Here is a 17,922-nt window from a genome sequence, read left to right on the forward strand (position 1 = left end):
GGTGTACAAGCTGAATGTAAGGGTGATAGTCACTATAGTGACAACTCTACTAGAACAATCTCATGGTGGTCTATATGATGAGTGGAGGAGAAACCACTGAGGAGGTGCATAATGCCATGTAATCTGTCCACCTGTAAGTGTGAAGAAGAGTGGAGATTGAGCCCAACGCCGAAGGAAGTCAAATCGACGAGCCTCGGCTGCTCTAGATGTACCCGAGGAAGAATCCCACTGCCAAATGAGGGTGTGAATGATGTCCAGCCAAATGGCAGTGAGGGTATCCGGAAGGAGCTGTGAAGCCGCACTAAGAATGTGAAGACAACGATTCTCTCCAAACATTCCATAGTGCAATGCTAGTGATAACTAAGAAGATTTCATCACGCGTCTGAGGATCCCCCTGCCAAGCAATCTGTGGTAACATAGCCAAAGTCCCTCGCCGATAACCCGTGGAGGTAAGCATAAGAGCTGGATCTGTGTCTGAGCCCTCGTAGAAAAGATGCGGTCCGGGCATTGGCATCAACCAGGAGACAGATCCCCAAGTGAGAAATCCATGCTGAACACCAGCTCTGCTAAGTAAAGAGCAAACTGCTAGCCACACTACATGAGAAGACGAGCATGACCAAAGACAGTGTGCAGGTGACTCAGCGAGTCGCAAAGGACAGCGAGTACATAACGGATCATGACCCATAGAAGCTAGCCAAGTCCCAACTGGAAGTCCTGCATGTGCAATCATCCACATGAAAAAGGAAATACGACGAGCCACATGTAAATCCCAGATGGCTGACCAAAACTGTTGTAGATAGGCATGGGAGAGACTTGAATGTAACCAGAAACACATACGAGTGGGCTGCTCTGTGTGCTGTCTCATCAATGCGAATCTTCCAATTCTAACAGTGTACTCAAAGAATGATACATGTGCACCGGTGAGGTTAGGATGAGGCCAATGCCACTCTCCTAGGTCCCAATAAAGCTGAGATAGGGCACGACCCTCCCACACCCAAAGCCTCCAAAGTGCAGCATCAGCGAAAGCGAAACGGGGGTCAACACAACGATGCCTCCCGCGAGAGCCAACTACTCGTATGGCCTCCCATCGAGCACCGCTGTAGAGAAGGTGCGGAGAGGAGGGAGTATATGTCAATCGAGCATGCATCCCCGGAGAGTAGTCAGTCTCAACTGTGAACAGCATGGTGTCAAAACGAACTAATAAGAGAGTGCTCTGAGCAAAGAGGCCTTCCCAGCCACAATGTGGAGGCATCTTAACCGTGTCTCGCATGACTGCGTCCCAATGTGAAGGGATGGCGGAGTCAATCTCAAGCAGTCTATCTGTTACCCCGCGACCAATGTCATAATGTTCCGCCACCAAATCTGCATCCATCGTACGTGTCTCATGAAACAACCGCATAGAGGCAGCAGGGCCAGTGTCCCAAGCAGCCCAATCAATGTGGGTCCTCTCTCCAAGCTGACGGGGTGGATTAACTGAAGAATCAAGAACTGCATCATTCCAAATGAGAGGTTGGCGTTCAATCTCTTCACGGCATGAGGGAGGTGAGCGTATGATAGCTCGCCGCATGGATACCCAAATCTGAAGGAGTGAGCGGATGAAGGGTGAGAGAGTGCTGGTGCACAAGGGGGCATCCGTAAAGAGAAAACGAAACCCTGTTTCCAAGTATGGCCATCTCTAGTGCCGAGGCGTGGAGTCGCTGTGGAAAGAGCGGCCTGAAGAAGCATCTTCCAAGGTTCTTGCCCGGGAAAGAGACCCCGAACAATAATCTCTCTCTCTCTCTCTCTCTCTCTCTCTCTCTCTCTCTCTCTCTCACACACACACACACAAAGGATTAGAAACATTCTAGCCAGACACCTAGAATGCTCCTAAGAAGTTTATTTAATACTTTGTATTTAGTTTTTCACATTTATTTCCACACTTTCACACTTAGTACTTTAGTACTAAGGTACCCAGACATTGTAACAGATTCACCACTTTTGTATCAGTTTGGTCTCATAGGTCATTCTGGCCTTTTGAAGACGTTAATATAACATTTCATTTCACATAGGATATGCCAACTATGCGGTAGAGAGCCAGAGACAGAGCTACACTACATATGCCACTACACTGTGTATTATGAGATACGAGGGCGCTTCCATTGCTTATTCAGGGAGGGTTTTGGACCCCTAGATAGAGTCATGAGGTATAAGGATCAGAGATGCCTTGGCTTATATCTACTTGAGCTACACCGACATAGAGATAGTCTGCTGAGGAGACATGGAGTACGACAGTCACAGAGACAGATCACAGACTTCTTTGGATCGAGGGAGCCAGGAGACCAACCACCAGCACAGGGTTGTACCCGCATTCATACCAGAGGCACCCTCATTGACAGGGCGACTGAGCTCGGGAGATCGAGACGACCACGACCGAGACACAGGAGCACACTCCATCGACGGAGACTCCAACAGAGGATCAGAGGCATTCTTGCACGACACCCAGATTGTCATTGAGGGCCTATTCTACATTCTCACATTTCACACTTCATTTTCAGATTTCATTTTTACATTCGGTACTTTTTGTACTTGTACTTCAGAAATTGTATTAGATTCACCACTTTGTATCTGATGGTCTCATAGGTCATTTTGGCCTTTTGAAGACGTTAATATATCATTTCATTTTCTCTCTGTGCATACCCAATACACTTTTACTTCGGAGACTGACTCTATCTACATGGATAGAATTTACAAACACCTGGCCATAGAGGAGCTACAACGCCCGTTAGAACAGCTTACCCAAAATATTGACAAGACTTTACATGATGCGGCAGTAGAGGCATACCCACACCCCCAACCCAAGCATAGACAACATCCGAGAGTATGCCCCAGAACAATTGGTATGATGAGGAGTATAGAGAGACGAGAGCCACACTTCAGAGAGGGGTGCTCCTAGGAGCCATTACTCATAGACAATCACAGATAGTACGCCTAGTGCAACGGAAGAAGAGGACTTATCTTGCTCGGTTAGAGGAGGAGTTGTACAAGCCATTTCTGAGCCAGGACTCGGGCAAGGCATGGAGATTTTTTCATGAGCGTTCCCCCCCATCGGCTATTACATCAACCAAGATTTAGGACGCATATGCAACATCTCTTTACACAATTCTAGGGCAACACTCTCTACCCCACCCTCCGGATCCATGCCTACAGACATGCACTTTCTTTATCGATGAGATGGTAAAGAAAGCCATTGGCAGGATGAGGACATGGAGAGCATATGATCATGATGGATTGATAGCGGAGCCCCTTTATACATGCTAGAGATATGCTTGCAGTGCTTCTTGCAATAATGTTCAGCCGAGCCATGTGTGAAGGTTTTCCGGATGCTTGTAGCATATCTAATATTGTGCCTATCTTCAAGGAAGGAGACCCCATGACACCAGGAAATTACTGTACTATCATGCTTGGGCACATGTTAGTCAGATTGTATACATACATTCTTGAACAGCAGCTAAGTAGACGGGCAGAATGAGCAGGCGTTTGGGCATCAAGCCAAGCAGGTTTCAAGAGGACTCTTGATCATAAATTGACACTAACAACTATTACTGAGGAAAGCAGATCACATGGTAGGAGGATTTATTGTACCTTTGTGATTTTTGCAAAGCATTTGATACGGTTCCCAGAGCTCGACTGATGATGGGAGTACCCCCAGACCTCGACTGAAGATGGGAGTACCCACAGAGCTGATGTGGGGAGTGATGGCTTTATACAAGACAATCGTGGGCAGGTTCGTAGTACGTACTTGTGAGGGGTTATCGAAGTATATTCACTCCACCGTTGGAGCGAAACACGTATGCCCACTCTTCCCTACATTGTTTAGTTTGTATGTAGATGAGGTTTCACATTACATTGAGAAGGGAGGCAACACAGGAGTAGAGCTAGCAGGGACATGGATTTCATTACTATTATATGCAAATGATATTGTGTTGGTCTCAGATTCGCCCAAGGGGATGCAACGACACGTGGATGTATTGCACAGTTTTGCTAGCGATGTTGGGTTTCCAAGCCCTTGTTCGATTAAACCCGTAGGAACATGCTCTTATGGCATGTAGACAAGGTCAGTCTAGTGGAGTCTTGCATGGCAAGTTTTTCACTTATAAATATGTAAAGGCTTTTCACAAATGAATATAGTGTGTGTTCTATTTTACATTGCATGGACTTCTGCTCTCTCTCTTCTTCTTCTTCTTCTTCTTCTCTCTCTCTCTCTCTCTCTCTCTCTCTCTCTCTCTCTCTCTCTCTCTCTCTCTCTCTCTCTCTTCCTCTTCGGCGTATAGTACATCGCAAGAAAAGGGCATTTTTAGCCAAACTAGAGAAGAATTTATATCAGCTCTTCTTGAGTCAGGACTCACATGAGGCCTGGCGTTTATTTCACGAGCACTCATCGCCTCCAACAATTACTTCTCCTGAGATTTGGGGTCAATATGTAACATCATTATATATGGTATCTGGACAGCCTCCATTACCAGATCCGCTAGAGCCATGCCCTGCTACTAGTACTTTCTTTACTACAGAAATGGTGGAAAAAGCCATTGATAAGATGAAGACAAGAAGAGCATATGATCATGAGGGTTTAGTAGCAGAACATCTGATCCATGCAAGGGATCTACTTTCAGAAGTCCTTGCTCGTCTGTTTAATCGGGTCATGTGTGAAGGATTACCTCAATCTTGGAAATTATCTACTATCGTACCTATTTTCAAGTCAGGGGATCCTATGATACCCGGGAACTACCGTACCATTATGGTGGGTCACACATTGACCCGACTGTACGCATCCATTCTGGAACAAACATTGAGTAGATGGGCAGAGAATGAGGGCATAAGGGCAACAGGACAAGCTGGATTCAAGAGGGGTTATTCCACTTTAGATCATATTCTTATGCTCAGAGCCATTATTGAGGAAGGAAGAGCAAGCGGGAGAAGGATGTATTGTTGCTTTGTGGATTTTCGGAAAGCTTTTGATACAGTACCAAGGGCCAGATTGATGCGCAAAATGCAAGAGTTAGGGGTCCCCAAAGAGATTATCTGGGGGATCATGGCCTTATACGAGTCAGTAACTAGTTATGTACGTACTCCAGAAGGGGATTCCGACATTGTTCATTCCACCGTTGGAGTAAAGCACGGATGCCCATTGTCCACTACTTTATTTGGTATGTATATAGATGAGGTATCAGATTACATTGATAGAGAGGGTGACAGAGGTGCTCAACTTGCAGGGTCATGGATCCCTTTGTTGTTGTATGCAGATGATATTGTATTGATAGCAGAGTCACCAGATGGAATGCAGAGGCAGTTAGATGCATTACATAAATTCGCGGAGAACGGCGGACTGTCTGTAAATTTGGGTAAAACCAAAGTTATGGTGTTTAACACCACACGCAGTGGGTTAGGAGATCGGCACCTACATTTGCATATGGCCAGGATACAGTAGAGTACACAGATGCATACACATACCTTGGTGTGGTATTTACAGGACCGAAGTTTACTCTTAAGAAAGCAACAGATGCTAGATTGTGCAGAGCCTCTGCGGCCTTGGGAGGGTTGGAGAGGATGTGTTCACAAGTGCAGTTTCAGGAACCACGAACAAAACTTTGGCTCTTTGATATTGTGGTGGCTTCGGCTGTGCTTTATGGGGTCCAGATTTGGGGACCATCCGTGGATCAGGATAATTGGAAGTCAATGGAGAGATCGTTGGTATCTATGATTTCCCGAATGATTAGAGCCAAGGCCTCCGTACCACACACGATTACCCGAGCGGAACTAGCTGCCCCTCCGATAGAAATTGAAGCTCTTACCAGATCAGTGTCTTTTATACATGTTTGTGGGATACAAATAATTGCCGATATAATAGATTGGCTCTCGAATCCTCTCGACAGTTAGCAATGAAAGGAGATACATCATGCTGGTATGCGCAACTGTCCTCGTGGTTTCAGAGACACGGGTTCAGTATGGAAAGATTACCCCCCTTCCAATACTCTCTTGAGGCCCCATCACTGGCAATCACACGAACGGAGATTAATAAAATCATCCCGCCAGGATCTTATACAGTTGGACACTAAGAGGCCATGGGTAGACCCTACACAAGAATTGGGCACGAAGATGGCCGACTACAAAGAAAACTTCCTACATCTATCTGAAGATGGTTTTGTGATTCGCCCGAGCTACATAAATACCCACCTGTCTCATGGTTTGAGATGTGCTATTGGTCAGACTCGTACATCCTCACACCAGCTGGAAATTGAATTTGGCAGATTTAGGGGAATCCCACCTAAGAGTAGAATTTGCAAGTTATGCGGAACGGAGCTGGAGACAGAATTACCCTACATATGCCACTGCACCGTATACTATGAGATACGTGGGCGTCACCATTGCCTATTTAAAGAAGGCTTTGGACCTCTAGATAGAGTCATGCAATACCAAGATCAAAGGTGCTTGTCTGTCCTGTGAAGAGGAACACTCTTCCATAATGCACTCTGTGTCTTTACCCAAAACAACCGAGGCTCACTTCTTGAGGAAAAAGTGATTGATATCCCATCGATGGAACCATGAAACTGGCCCGTAGGGCGGTAGGCGTTGGCTTTCACCCGAAATTCTTTACTTTAGACACACACACAGAGCACTTTGCAAAGAGAACCTATGACGAGAATTAACACTTAATCGCACACATGGCTCGGAAGCTAGAATGCTCCGAGCAGACGCCGACAACCTGTAGGCCCCAAAATTGGCGCCCCTTTCGGTATTTCTTTATACTTTGAGAGGGTAAATTTACAAAGTAGAGTCCTGGGAATCCTTTACCTGTATCCAGCTAGATACCACATGATTTGGCCAAATTTCGGCAGCATAACAACCCCAAAACTTGCGCGAAACCAATTCCCCTGCTGGAACTCACTTCCACTGGCATAAACCCTCTGATTCCTGCCAAAAAACAGTAAATTCAGCACGCTGTATTTACTGGTTTTTTGCCCTGTTTTCAGCCCCAAACAGTCCCCTAACTGTCCTCTGCCAATGGGGCACTATTCCCAATGGTTCTGGCATCCTTATGGCTGAAAAACAGTCAATTTACAGCGCATACACAGCGCTGAAAACGCACCTGTATGGTGAGGTTATGACCCTCACCGGTGTCTGCTTTGGAGTAGCAGTTAGCTACCCCTGTTCCTGCTCAAGGAGGCTCTTGCCTCAGCACAAAAGCATGAAACCACACAGCTGTACATCAGTCAAATGAAGAGCCCTCTTGTGGGGCATCACATAACTGCACGTAGGGGAGAGAGAGAGCAGTGTGTAGCGTGCAGAGCATCACTCCTAGCACCACACTGTACATGAGAGGGAAAGAAAGCACTCCATAGCTCTTTACCTGTGACAGGCTCTCAATGAAGCATCCCCCCCGCATAAATCGAGCGCCCTCTCTTCTACCCTTGACCTGTAATGCATCTATGAACAAATAGATGCAAAAAGGAGAAGATTTCCATGGCTGCCAAAACCTGCGTATCGCTGAAAACGCAGCAAAACAGCCCTGTAAACACGCATCTGATGTCTTCCAATGCTGAAAATGAGCTCCTTGGACCTAGGCAAAGTCATGGGAAGCTCAAAAATGGAGAGAAATGGCTGAAAATCAAAGTTAACCACCTCCAAAACTGCTCCCAAAAGTCAGTTACGGGTTCTGTTCTCCCAGACTTGGTAAATTGACCAAAAAGTGCCACTTGGCACTCATACATGCAATTTCCCCGCATTGGGCTTCCTGCTTAAAAATCTCTCAACTGATGCATCAGTTGACTTTGCAGCAAAGTAATAAAATGTTCCCTTGATCATACCGAAGGTAATAACGCGAACAAATTTCACGGCCCAAAATAGCAATTCCCTAATTTTTAGGAGATGCTTCCGTCGGGCTCCCGCTGGTCTTCTGACCATCTATCCTCATTGGGACCGCATCCAAAAGTGCAATATGACCCAACTGTCGGATACTTTCTGTTGGTGATCCCACCTTGACTTTATGCCTTTATTGAGTTCACTTCCTAGTATCCACCAACTTGCTAAGTGCGACGGGGAGACCTACATGATCTTGCTCTGAGCCTAGACATCCTCTTACTTTACGAATTCCAGTGCCGACCAACTTCCTGTCTACGGGTGAAACTACCGTTCACATTGGCCATACAATGTCCGACCATTTGCAACTTCAAAAAGAGGGTCTTGAAAATTAAACAAAAATCATTGGAAAGAAACCAACAACTAAGGTTAGCAGTTGCCACGTCCTCGTGACACCCCCCTTTCTCTACATGATGCTCCAAGCTGTCATGGCTCCTCCATGCTATCACCCTCCTTAGCTTCAAGCCCTTCAAGTGGTATCAGAGCCCAGGCGGGCATATCAAAACGCGGCGTAGAAGGTGGACGCCATCGGCAAGCTTAGGCCAATCCAAGAGGTTAGGGGGCATTCTAAAACGCCTTGCACGTGGTGCAGCAGAGAAGCATATCAAAACGCAGTCTCAAGTGGACATTGAGGTAACGTCCATAGGTGGTGCTCTCTCTATTGCAGAGCGTTTTGAAACATTGTAAGCAAGAACAGTTTTTCAAGCGTTTTAAAACGTTGTTTGATAGTTACTATCGACAGTAATTGTTGTAGCGGGCTAGGCTAAACGACAAGCAACATCTCAAAACGCTGCTACCTTTGGCATTTTTGCAAGGCGTTCAAAACGCTGTCTTCAGGAGTGTCACCACAAAAGCATCTCAAAGCGCCTATAAATAGTGCACGCGAGCAAGGTAACTGGCAAACAATTTTGTACTGCATTTCAAAAGGCTGCGTATATTGGTAGTTTGTGGATAAGCTTAATGGCATCCAACGGTTGGAAATTCACAAGCTCTTGCAGGACGTCAAAGCAATCCTACAGTGTGGAGGATCTTTTGAAAGCGTTTGATACAACTAGAAAAAACCAATGCATTGATTATCAAAATTTGGATAATGGTTTGGATTTTGTGCATCCTAATATGCAGGTTGAGGCTTTTTCAACCGACTGCAGGTGATATCTTGAACGGCCATGATGTTTTTTATTACATGGGCATTTTGCATATTAGTTTACATGCAGCACATCTCTCAGACGTGTATGCCAAATATGTCAGTTCAATGGTTCAGATACAGTTATCAATGAGGCAAGTGATGCAGAACATGAAGATATGCTTCGAGATTGTGGTACAAGACTTCACAAACTGTTTTTACCAGTTTAATGTCATAGCTTTGTTCAAAGTTTCTCTTTTTCAAGACAATCATATAGTTTTTGTCAAAAGCCTTGTTTTAAGATGTCAGTTCTCAGTAATTGCCATGTCATAATTGTACGGGTTATAGACACTACCACATATAAGAGGTAAGACCTCCCATTTATGTTTGGTTTTGAGTTCTTATTGTCTCACTCTGATTGTTGTCCGAGGGAAGTGCGCACACACACACACCTATGTCATTGTCAAAAGGAGGGGGGGGGGGAAGGGGGGGGGAAGGGGGGCCTTCTACTCATAGTTTCATTGTAAGGTGCAACGGAATGAATGTTTGAACTTTGCTCAAGATGAGTGCTCCGGACTGTGCTCAAGGTTCCTTTTTGTTCCTATGGAAGGGATAGCCTTCCGTTCTTAATGAGAGAGTGCAATGATCAAAGACAAAGTGAATGGACACTGTGCGTGCAAGTGTATGAGACTGAGAGATAGAGAGAGAAGAGAATATGACACCAGAAACATTATAAAACCCTCCTCCGAAGACCCCACTCTCGTTGGCGAGAGTGGTCTACGATTGATTGCACAAAATGGTACAAAGTGAATGCATGTGACTGATGCAAGTCTAGGCTAGGTCAATGTCGATGACGGGGATGACGAGACGGACGCTATGGCTGAAATCTGAGGCTCTTTATCTGCTGTCCAAAAAACGCTAATGGCTGAATTCTGCTAGGACCAAAAACGCTGTTGTGGCTGAATTCTGCCTCCTGAAATTGCTGGTTTAGGGCTGTCAAAACGCTGAGAATCTACGACTATACACTGCTGAAAACGCTAGGGATGAGGGCGATCATGATATGCTGAAAAACGCCAACAAGGGGGGTGATCTATGGTGATGATTTCTTGGAGGAAAAACGCTAGGGCTGAGGTTGTCTTGCGAGGAAGTCTTGATTAAAAACACCAATGCTTGGGAGGCTATGGCGATGCTGATGCCTGCTGAAAACGCCAAGTGCTGAAGTCTTCCGGCGAGGATGCTTGCTGATGAAAAACGCTAGGTGAAGGGGTGTCTTGCTTGGAGAAGAAACGCCACCAAGGGGGGATTTTGCTGAGAAGTTGCCTATTGAGCAAGGTGTTTCTGCTGCCTCTTTTGCCAATTAGTGCTAGCCTAGGTTTGCTTATATAAAAACTTATTCAATTTGCCCTACCTACTTTCCAACAAAAGTCACTTAAATTAATAAGTGAAAATATCAAAAATAGGGAAAATAGGTTAATTGCACTGGAAAATTCCCCTGAAGGATTCTGATGGGAATGCTTATGATCATGTTGTGTGCAACCAGAGGATATGCATCTAATCTAAGTGTCTGGACATGCACGGTCTGCGAACAGACTCACAAAAGTGCCACATCACTTCCTATTCTAGACTGACTTGACTGAACTGAACCCTGATCATGCTGTAGCTTGTCGACGGACACATAGGGTTGGATGTGTCACGTGACATTCACGTGATTGAACTTTTCCATGGTCTATACCAAGTCCATTGTCCGTGGTTTGGCCTTGAGGGGGGATCGTTGGGTTTCCAAGCCCTGGTTCGATTAAACCCGCGGGAACATGCTCTTATGGAATGCAAACAAGGTCAGTCTAGTGGACTCTTGCATGGCAAGTTTTTCACTTATAAATATGTAAAGGCTTTTTACAATCTCTAGTCTTCCCCCACTTTCACTTTCACTACAACATTTTGTTTAGGATGTTAGTCTTTCTTTCAACACACAGACTTTGTATTAGATTCACCAATTTGTAACTTGTTGGTCTCATAGGTCATTTTGGCCTTTTGTAGACATTAATATATCATCTCTCTCTCTCTCTCTCTCTCTCTCTCTCTCTCTCTCTCTCTCTCTCTCTCTCTCTCTCTCTCTCTCTCTCTCTCTGTGCATGCTGCCATGGGTCCTCCACGCTATCATTGGGTCAGGCGATCTCCACCGACCCTCACATATGGTCAACAAACGGTTGAGTGTACACACGCATACACTTACCTAGGAGTGGTCTTCAGTAGTCCAAAGTTCAACTTGAGGAGAACAACAAAGACTAGACTGACGAGAGCATATGCAATTTGGGGAGCATGGAGAGGATGTGTTCGCAGATTCAGTTTCAGGAACCTCGAACAAAGCTCTGGCTATTTGACACATTGGTTACTTCAGCTATGCTTTATGAGGTGCAGATATGGGGACCATCAGTAGACCATCATAGCCGAGCTTGAAAAACTCATGGATGGAGATGTATGGAGAGGTCTCTCATCTCCATGATTTCTCGTATGATTATGGAGAGGTCTCTCATCTCCATGATTTCTCGGATGATTAAGGCCAAGGCCTCTGTACTGCACGAGATTATTCGTGCAGAGCTTGCTGCTCCCTTGCTAGTCATAGAGGCACTTACCAGATCCGTCTCTTGTATACGCAGTACCTTGGATCTTCCCAAAGATAGATATGCTTGCCTAGCTTTGGAGTCTTCTCGGCAGCTTTCCTCACAAGGAGACACATCTTGTTGGTATAGACAGATGAAATCGTGGTTTCAGCTACATGAATTTAGTATGGACAGATTGCCCCCCTTCCAGTACTCGTTGAATGCACCCTCTTTGTCCCTCAAATGACCCGAGATTACCCGCCTCATCAGACAAGATTTGATTCAACTAGACACCAGAAGGACTTAGACAGAGACGACACGAGATCTTGGCACGAAGATTGCTTTCTACAAAGAGGATCTTCTCCAGCTTACAGAGGATGGATATGTGATCAACTTGCCTATATGGACACTCATTTATCCCATGGGATACGATGTGCTATTGGTCAAATGCGCCCATCATCGAATCAGCTAGAGATTAAGACTTGCAGATATAGGAGAATATAAGCAAAGGTCAAAATTTGCCAGTTTCGTCATGTAGAGCTAGAGACAAAGTTACATCATATATGACATTGTCCCGTATACTATGAGATACGAGGCCGCTTTCACTGTCTATTCAGAGAGAGGTTGGACCACTAGCTACAGTCATGAGATATCAGGATCAGAAATGCCTCGGGTTGTTTTTGCTAGAGCTACGCAGACACAGGGACAGTCTCTTAAAGAGATAAGACAATGGGAGACATTCACAGAGGGAGATCATTGACTTTTTTAGAGCAAAGACTCGGTGGTCAGATGAACAAGCTTTATGTACCTGCTAGAGATACATAGGCATAGAGATACACTTTTGCAGCCACAAACAGAGACACGGGTGGGGAGGAGACAGTCACAGCTTACAGATTTTTTCCAGAGGACCAAACCCCCTCCACTCGCAGATCCAGCGAGGGGAGTGACTCTCCAGGCACTTTAAGGGCATGTGGTTTCTGCTAAAGGTTTAGCGCCTGATTCAGAGAAGATAGTAGCCATCATGAAGTTGCCTCCTCCCATCAATCCCAAAGGTGTTCAGAGCTTTGTAGGCCCCACAAGCTATCATCGCAGGTTCATCCGTATGTATGCACAGGTGGCTCAACCATTGATCCGCCTCGCCAGTGCTACTGAGATGCTGAGGGAGCTGGATGTTGCAGAGACTTGCCTATCTAAATTATCACAGGATGTGGAGCATACTGAGTATGGACAGCAGTTGATAGACATGGGGACTGCACATGGATTAGCCATTTTGAATGGCCTATAGAGAATTCCCGCTGCAGGAAGTTTTTCATGCTTTCCACATAGACATGGAGCCAGCACAGTGGATTATGTCATGGTACAGACGAGCTTTATCTCTAGCATCCAAGACGTCATAGTTGGACCCAAACCTATTGGTGTGGCAGTAGATCATGCTTTGGTGTCGATGACCATCTCTTTCAAGTTTAGTGTAGCACACATGCCACGGGTAGCAGCTCCTACTTGTGTGGGCATGGCTTGGGGGGGTCGGGAAGAGGTGGCTGCCCAGGAACTGTGTGCAAAGATGATGCATACTCGCCCCAGACCTGTGTCCAAGTAATGGCAGGAGGAGGGGAGTGCTTATGGAAGAGTCTCCATGCCTCACTTAAGTCTCAACTCAAGAAAAGCTGATATAGATCTTGCTCTAATCGAGCCAAAAATGCCTTCTTCCACCGCACCAGGCGTCAGAAGAGATGGTGATAGAGGCGCACATTTGGCGGGGACATGGATTCAACTATTGTTATAGGCTGATGATATTGTGTTGATCTCCTACTCTCCGAAGGGGATGCAACATCACCTGGATGCTCTGCATAGGTTTTCCCACTACAGTGGTTTGTCAGTCAACCTTGGTAAAACCAAGGTTATGGTGTTTAACACCACCTCACAGTGGATCAGGAGATCAACACCCGCATTTACATACGGCCATGAGATAGTGTCCAGTATACAAATGCTTACACCTACCTTGGGGTGGTCTTTAGTGGGCCAGCATTTTCATTGAGGAGAGCAGCCGAGACTAGACTGACCACAACCTATGCAGCATTGGGAGGATTGTAGAGGATGTGATCACGGATTCAGTTTCAGGAGCCTCGTACGAAGCTCTGGCTTTTTGACACTCTGGTGTGGCTTCCGCTTTGCTCTATAGAGTTCAAATATGGGGGCCTTCACTCGACCATCATGGGAGGTCGGATCGCATTGATGGATGGAGAGGCATGGAGAGGCCTCTAATCTCTATGATCTCGCGGCTTATTAGAGCCAAGGCTTTAGTACCACATGACATTATTCGAGCAGAGCTAGCTGCCCCCCACTAGTGGTTGAAGCGCTTACCAAATCAGTCTCCTTTATACATCGCCTATGGGACCTCCCCAGAGATAGATATGCCCGTCTAGCACTTGAGTCCTCTCAACAGCTAGCTATGCAGGGAGATACATCATGCTGGTATGGGGAGATGACATCATGGTTTGAGTTACATGGGTTCAGCATGGGCAAATTGCCCCCCTTCCAATACTCATTGGAGGCACCCTCTTTGACTCTTACACAATCTGAGATCACAGACTTATCTGCCAAAACCTCACTCAGCTAGATACCAGGAGGACTTGGATACAATCGGCACAGGAGTTGGGCACGAAGCTGGCTTTCTATAGAGAGCATCTTCTCTAGCTCACTGAGGATGGTTTTGTGACGAGGCCCAGATACATGGACACCCACTTATCACATGGGATAAGATGTGTCATTGGCCAGATACGCGCATCTTCACACCAGCTTCGGGTCGAGACTGGCAGATAGAGGAGTACCAGCAAAGGCCAGGACATGTCCCCTATGTCATATGGAGCCTGAGACAGAGTTGCACTACACATGCCACTGCCTGGTTTATTATGAGATACGAGGCCGCTTTTATTGCCTGTTCAGAGAGGGCTTTGGACCACTCTTTAGAGTCGTGAGGTATGAGGACCAGAGATGTTTGGGACTGTTTTACTTGAGCTCCGCAGACACAGAGAGAGCCTACTGAGAGGAGAGGCTAGCCAGCCTCAAAGACGGATCACGGATTTCTTTAGGGCGGACACTCAGCAGCCGTTGGAGGAGCTACCACAGCAAAGCTCACATTCTCAACACATCAGAGGCAGGGTGATCTATCAAGCGACCGAGCTAGGGAGATCCAGACGCCCACGACTGCGAAGGACTAGACAACATCGACGGAGGCTACCTCAGAGGATACAGATCACTTTGGCCAGACATGCACGACGCTCGGTCAATTACTGACCATGGAGAAGATTGATGAGATCCACAAGCAACCGATGACGGACCTCCTGTGATTCAGATTTCCCGAGGATTATACACCCTGCCCATTTTATATCAGCTCCTACTCATTGTATCCCCAGACACCCACATTGTTGTTGTATTAGCCCTCATTCACTACATCCACCCCCTACTCATATTCTACACAATTCCAATTAGCTTCTTAGTTCACATCTAGCAGTTTAGGATTCTAGAGTAACCTTTTTCAGTACCTTTTATTTTTGGTACTCAGACATTATATCAGATTCACCACGTTGTAACTCTTTGGTCTCATAGGTCATTTTGGCCTTTTGAAGACGTTAATATAACATTTCATTTCATTCTCTCTCTCGTCTTTGGAACCAATAAAAAGCTTGGCCCAAGAGATTATAAATGAGTAGATGACCATGCATAAGACTTAGTACACTAGAAAAACTTTAAGGTCCTGTGTCATATAAAAGAAAAATGAACAATGGAGCAGCCAAAAAGTTACCATTGTACAATAACAAGTTTGATGAACTAAGTAAAGGAGCTGCCTCTAGCTGTACAGCATGTAATTCTCAAGTGAACTTGGAGTATCTTGACAAAACATATTCTGCTGTGTGAACAAATCCTCCTGAAAAGTGTGAAAGGCTGCATCATTGCCTGGCATAGCCATGTTAGCTTGCCTGCCACACATCACACCCACACAAAAATCAAAACCAGCTGATAAGCCACTTTGCAAAAGTACTTGCAGAAGACTACTGGCAAGGTTTGTAAGCAAGGAGTACAGTAGAAATATTTACCTTTCGTGCTGGCTAGGTTGATTCATATCAACTTCACCCTTCTTTAGCCAGGTCAAAGCAGAAACAACACTTTCCATGGTTGGACGCAGCACAGGATCTTCTTCAGTGCAAGAAAGAGCTATTCCAATGAGAGTCAAAACCTGATTTGAGTCTGTAGTTGTACGCAGAATGCCAATATCAACAAACTGCTTCACTCTGTCTGGAAACAACTGCCTCATCTTGGCTGGAAGTGATTTGTCCAAAGACAAAACCCCTATAGCCGACCTTTTGCGAGTAATCAATTCCAAGATAGTTAACCCAAAACTATAAACCTCTGCTTGGTCACTCATGTGCTTTTCATCAACACATTCTGTTTTAACATAACATGGATGTTACTAGTTAGCCCTTCAAACAAAAAGGCAGTGTGTTTTACAGAACAGTTTGATACAGCAGGCACAGCTTGAATTTTTAAATTAACCCTTTGATATAGTGTGGGGCCATAAAAAATCATGAGCTATGCAAAATTTAAGCTACAATCTCTGGGAGAAAACTAATACACTGCATGATTTTACATGTATGTTACCAGTTAGCCCTTCAAACAATCAGGCAGTGTGTTTATAGAACAGTTTGATACAGCAGGCACAGCTTGAATTTTTAAATTAACCCCTTCATATAGTTAGGGGACATAAAAAATCATGAGCTATGCAAAATTTAAGCTACAATCTGTGGGACAAAACTAGTACAATGTATGATTTTACATTGGCTTTAATAATTCATGCAATGCCCAAACCCATGATATAGGCTTGAGGCTCGAAACAAATAATATTTGGTATCCCACATGTTGGAGTTGATCTCAAAAGTTCATTAAGTGTGAACATACAAAGGAGATAAGCTCACTCAACGAAACACCCTACCTCCCCTAAACTCAATGTACCACTAAGGATAACGTCAACACACAATTGTTTTCGGTTCATGTCCAAAATAGGCGATGATGGGAAAACATAGTGACAAAGGTGAACAAACAAAGAAGTTGATGTATGCACAATTTAAAAATCAATCATCATCAATGCTTAAAACGTTTGCTAAGGCCTCACCTTAGGACTAGGGAGCATCTTCATATATGAATTAGGAAAGAGCACAAAGATTTGTCAAAGGAAGATACCTCATGAACGCCATTATAGAACTAGGAAGCGAGTGAATATGCTCCAAATGCTAAGGAAGACATATTGTAATCTCCAAAGCACATCCATACCCATAAGGAGATATTTTCATGGAGGAACTTGGTTGTTGTTGCCGCAATGCAGTCCTTGGTAGAGACTACCTTAGTCCATTTGATAGCATAGTCAATGGCAACCAAGAGGTATTTCTTATTCCTTGGTTGTGTCGTTGGACTGATAAGACCAGCAAAATCCAAGCCCCCCCCCCCCCCCCCCCCCAAAAGGTAGCTAAGCGATGGACACCTGTAGACGACACTTAGCTTGCCGCCTAGGCTTCGGAGCACATCTCTAGCAAAAATCACATTGTCATGTGCACATCTAACCCTATGTGCATGTAGCGAGCTTCTCTTAGGGAGGCCACATTGCACGATGCACAATATGCACTCACAGGTGGGCACAAAGGCATGAATACCACTTTATAAGTTAAAAGATTCTTTTAACTGTTTAAAATACGAAAATATGTTTCTAAATATGTCACACAATGTTCCATTTGTCAAAAAGTTAAGGCCCCTAGGGTGAACAGCAAGGTCTTTCGATGTTGCTGCCTATTCCCGAGTCCCGTTTCAAGACACTTGCATGGATTTTGTGACTAATATACCTCCTAGTTTGCATTCAAGGAATACACACTGTTTAACCATAGTTGATGGTTTCAATAAGTGTTGCATGCTCATTCCTTGTAAGGCCACAGTCACAACACATGATGTAGCTCGTTTGTTCTTTAAGCATTGGTATCCCCTTTGTGGTTTGTCAAAGTCGATTGTGTCAGATAGAGATGTCAAGTTTATGTCACATTTTTGCTAAGCATTCTTTGAAAATTTTGGCACTAAGTTACATTTTTCATTTGCATTTTATCCACAGTCAGGTGGTCAAACTGAGATTTACAATCAATTAGCCTTTGCTGTCTTGATGTGATAGGTGCATGATCAAGTCTCATTGGGAACAGTATCTCCCATTAGTACAAGCAGCTTTTAATGACTCTTATTCTAGTGACATTGTTAGAGCTCCATATGAGGCAG

General features: G+C 45.0%; 1 protein-coding gene across 9 annotated transcripts in view; it reads right to left on the reverse strand.

Annotated features, from left to right (window-relative positions):
* LOC147453163 (uncharacterized) overlaps window positions 1-17,922 on the reverse strand; it is a 69,056-nt gene that overhangs the window by 24,678 nt on the left and 26,456 nt on the right. For all 9 annotated transcript variants that reach the window (XM_086518632.1, XM_086518633.1, XM_086518639.1 and 6 more), the window contains 2 exons: window positions 15,711-16,059; window positions 15,419-15,593 (listed from right to left, as the gene is read on the reverse strand). In XM_086518632.1, the coding sequence (XP_086374758.1) occupies window positions 15,464-15,593; window positions 15,711-16,059 (479 nt within the window). In that variant the 3' untranslated portion in view covers window positions 15,419-15,463. The remainder of the gene's footprint in view (window positions 1-15,418; window positions 15,594-15,710; window positions 16,060-17,922) is intronic.

This window comes from Adiantum capillus-veneris, chromosome 8, assembly GCF_014529385.1.
Source record: "Adiantum capillus-veneris isolate H3 chromosome 8, ASM1452938v2, whole genome shotgun sequence".
Classification (NCBI taxonomy): domain Eukaryota; kingdom Viridiplantae; phylum Streptophyta; class Polypodiopsida; order Polypodiales; family Pteridaceae; genus Adiantum; species Adiantum capillus-veneris.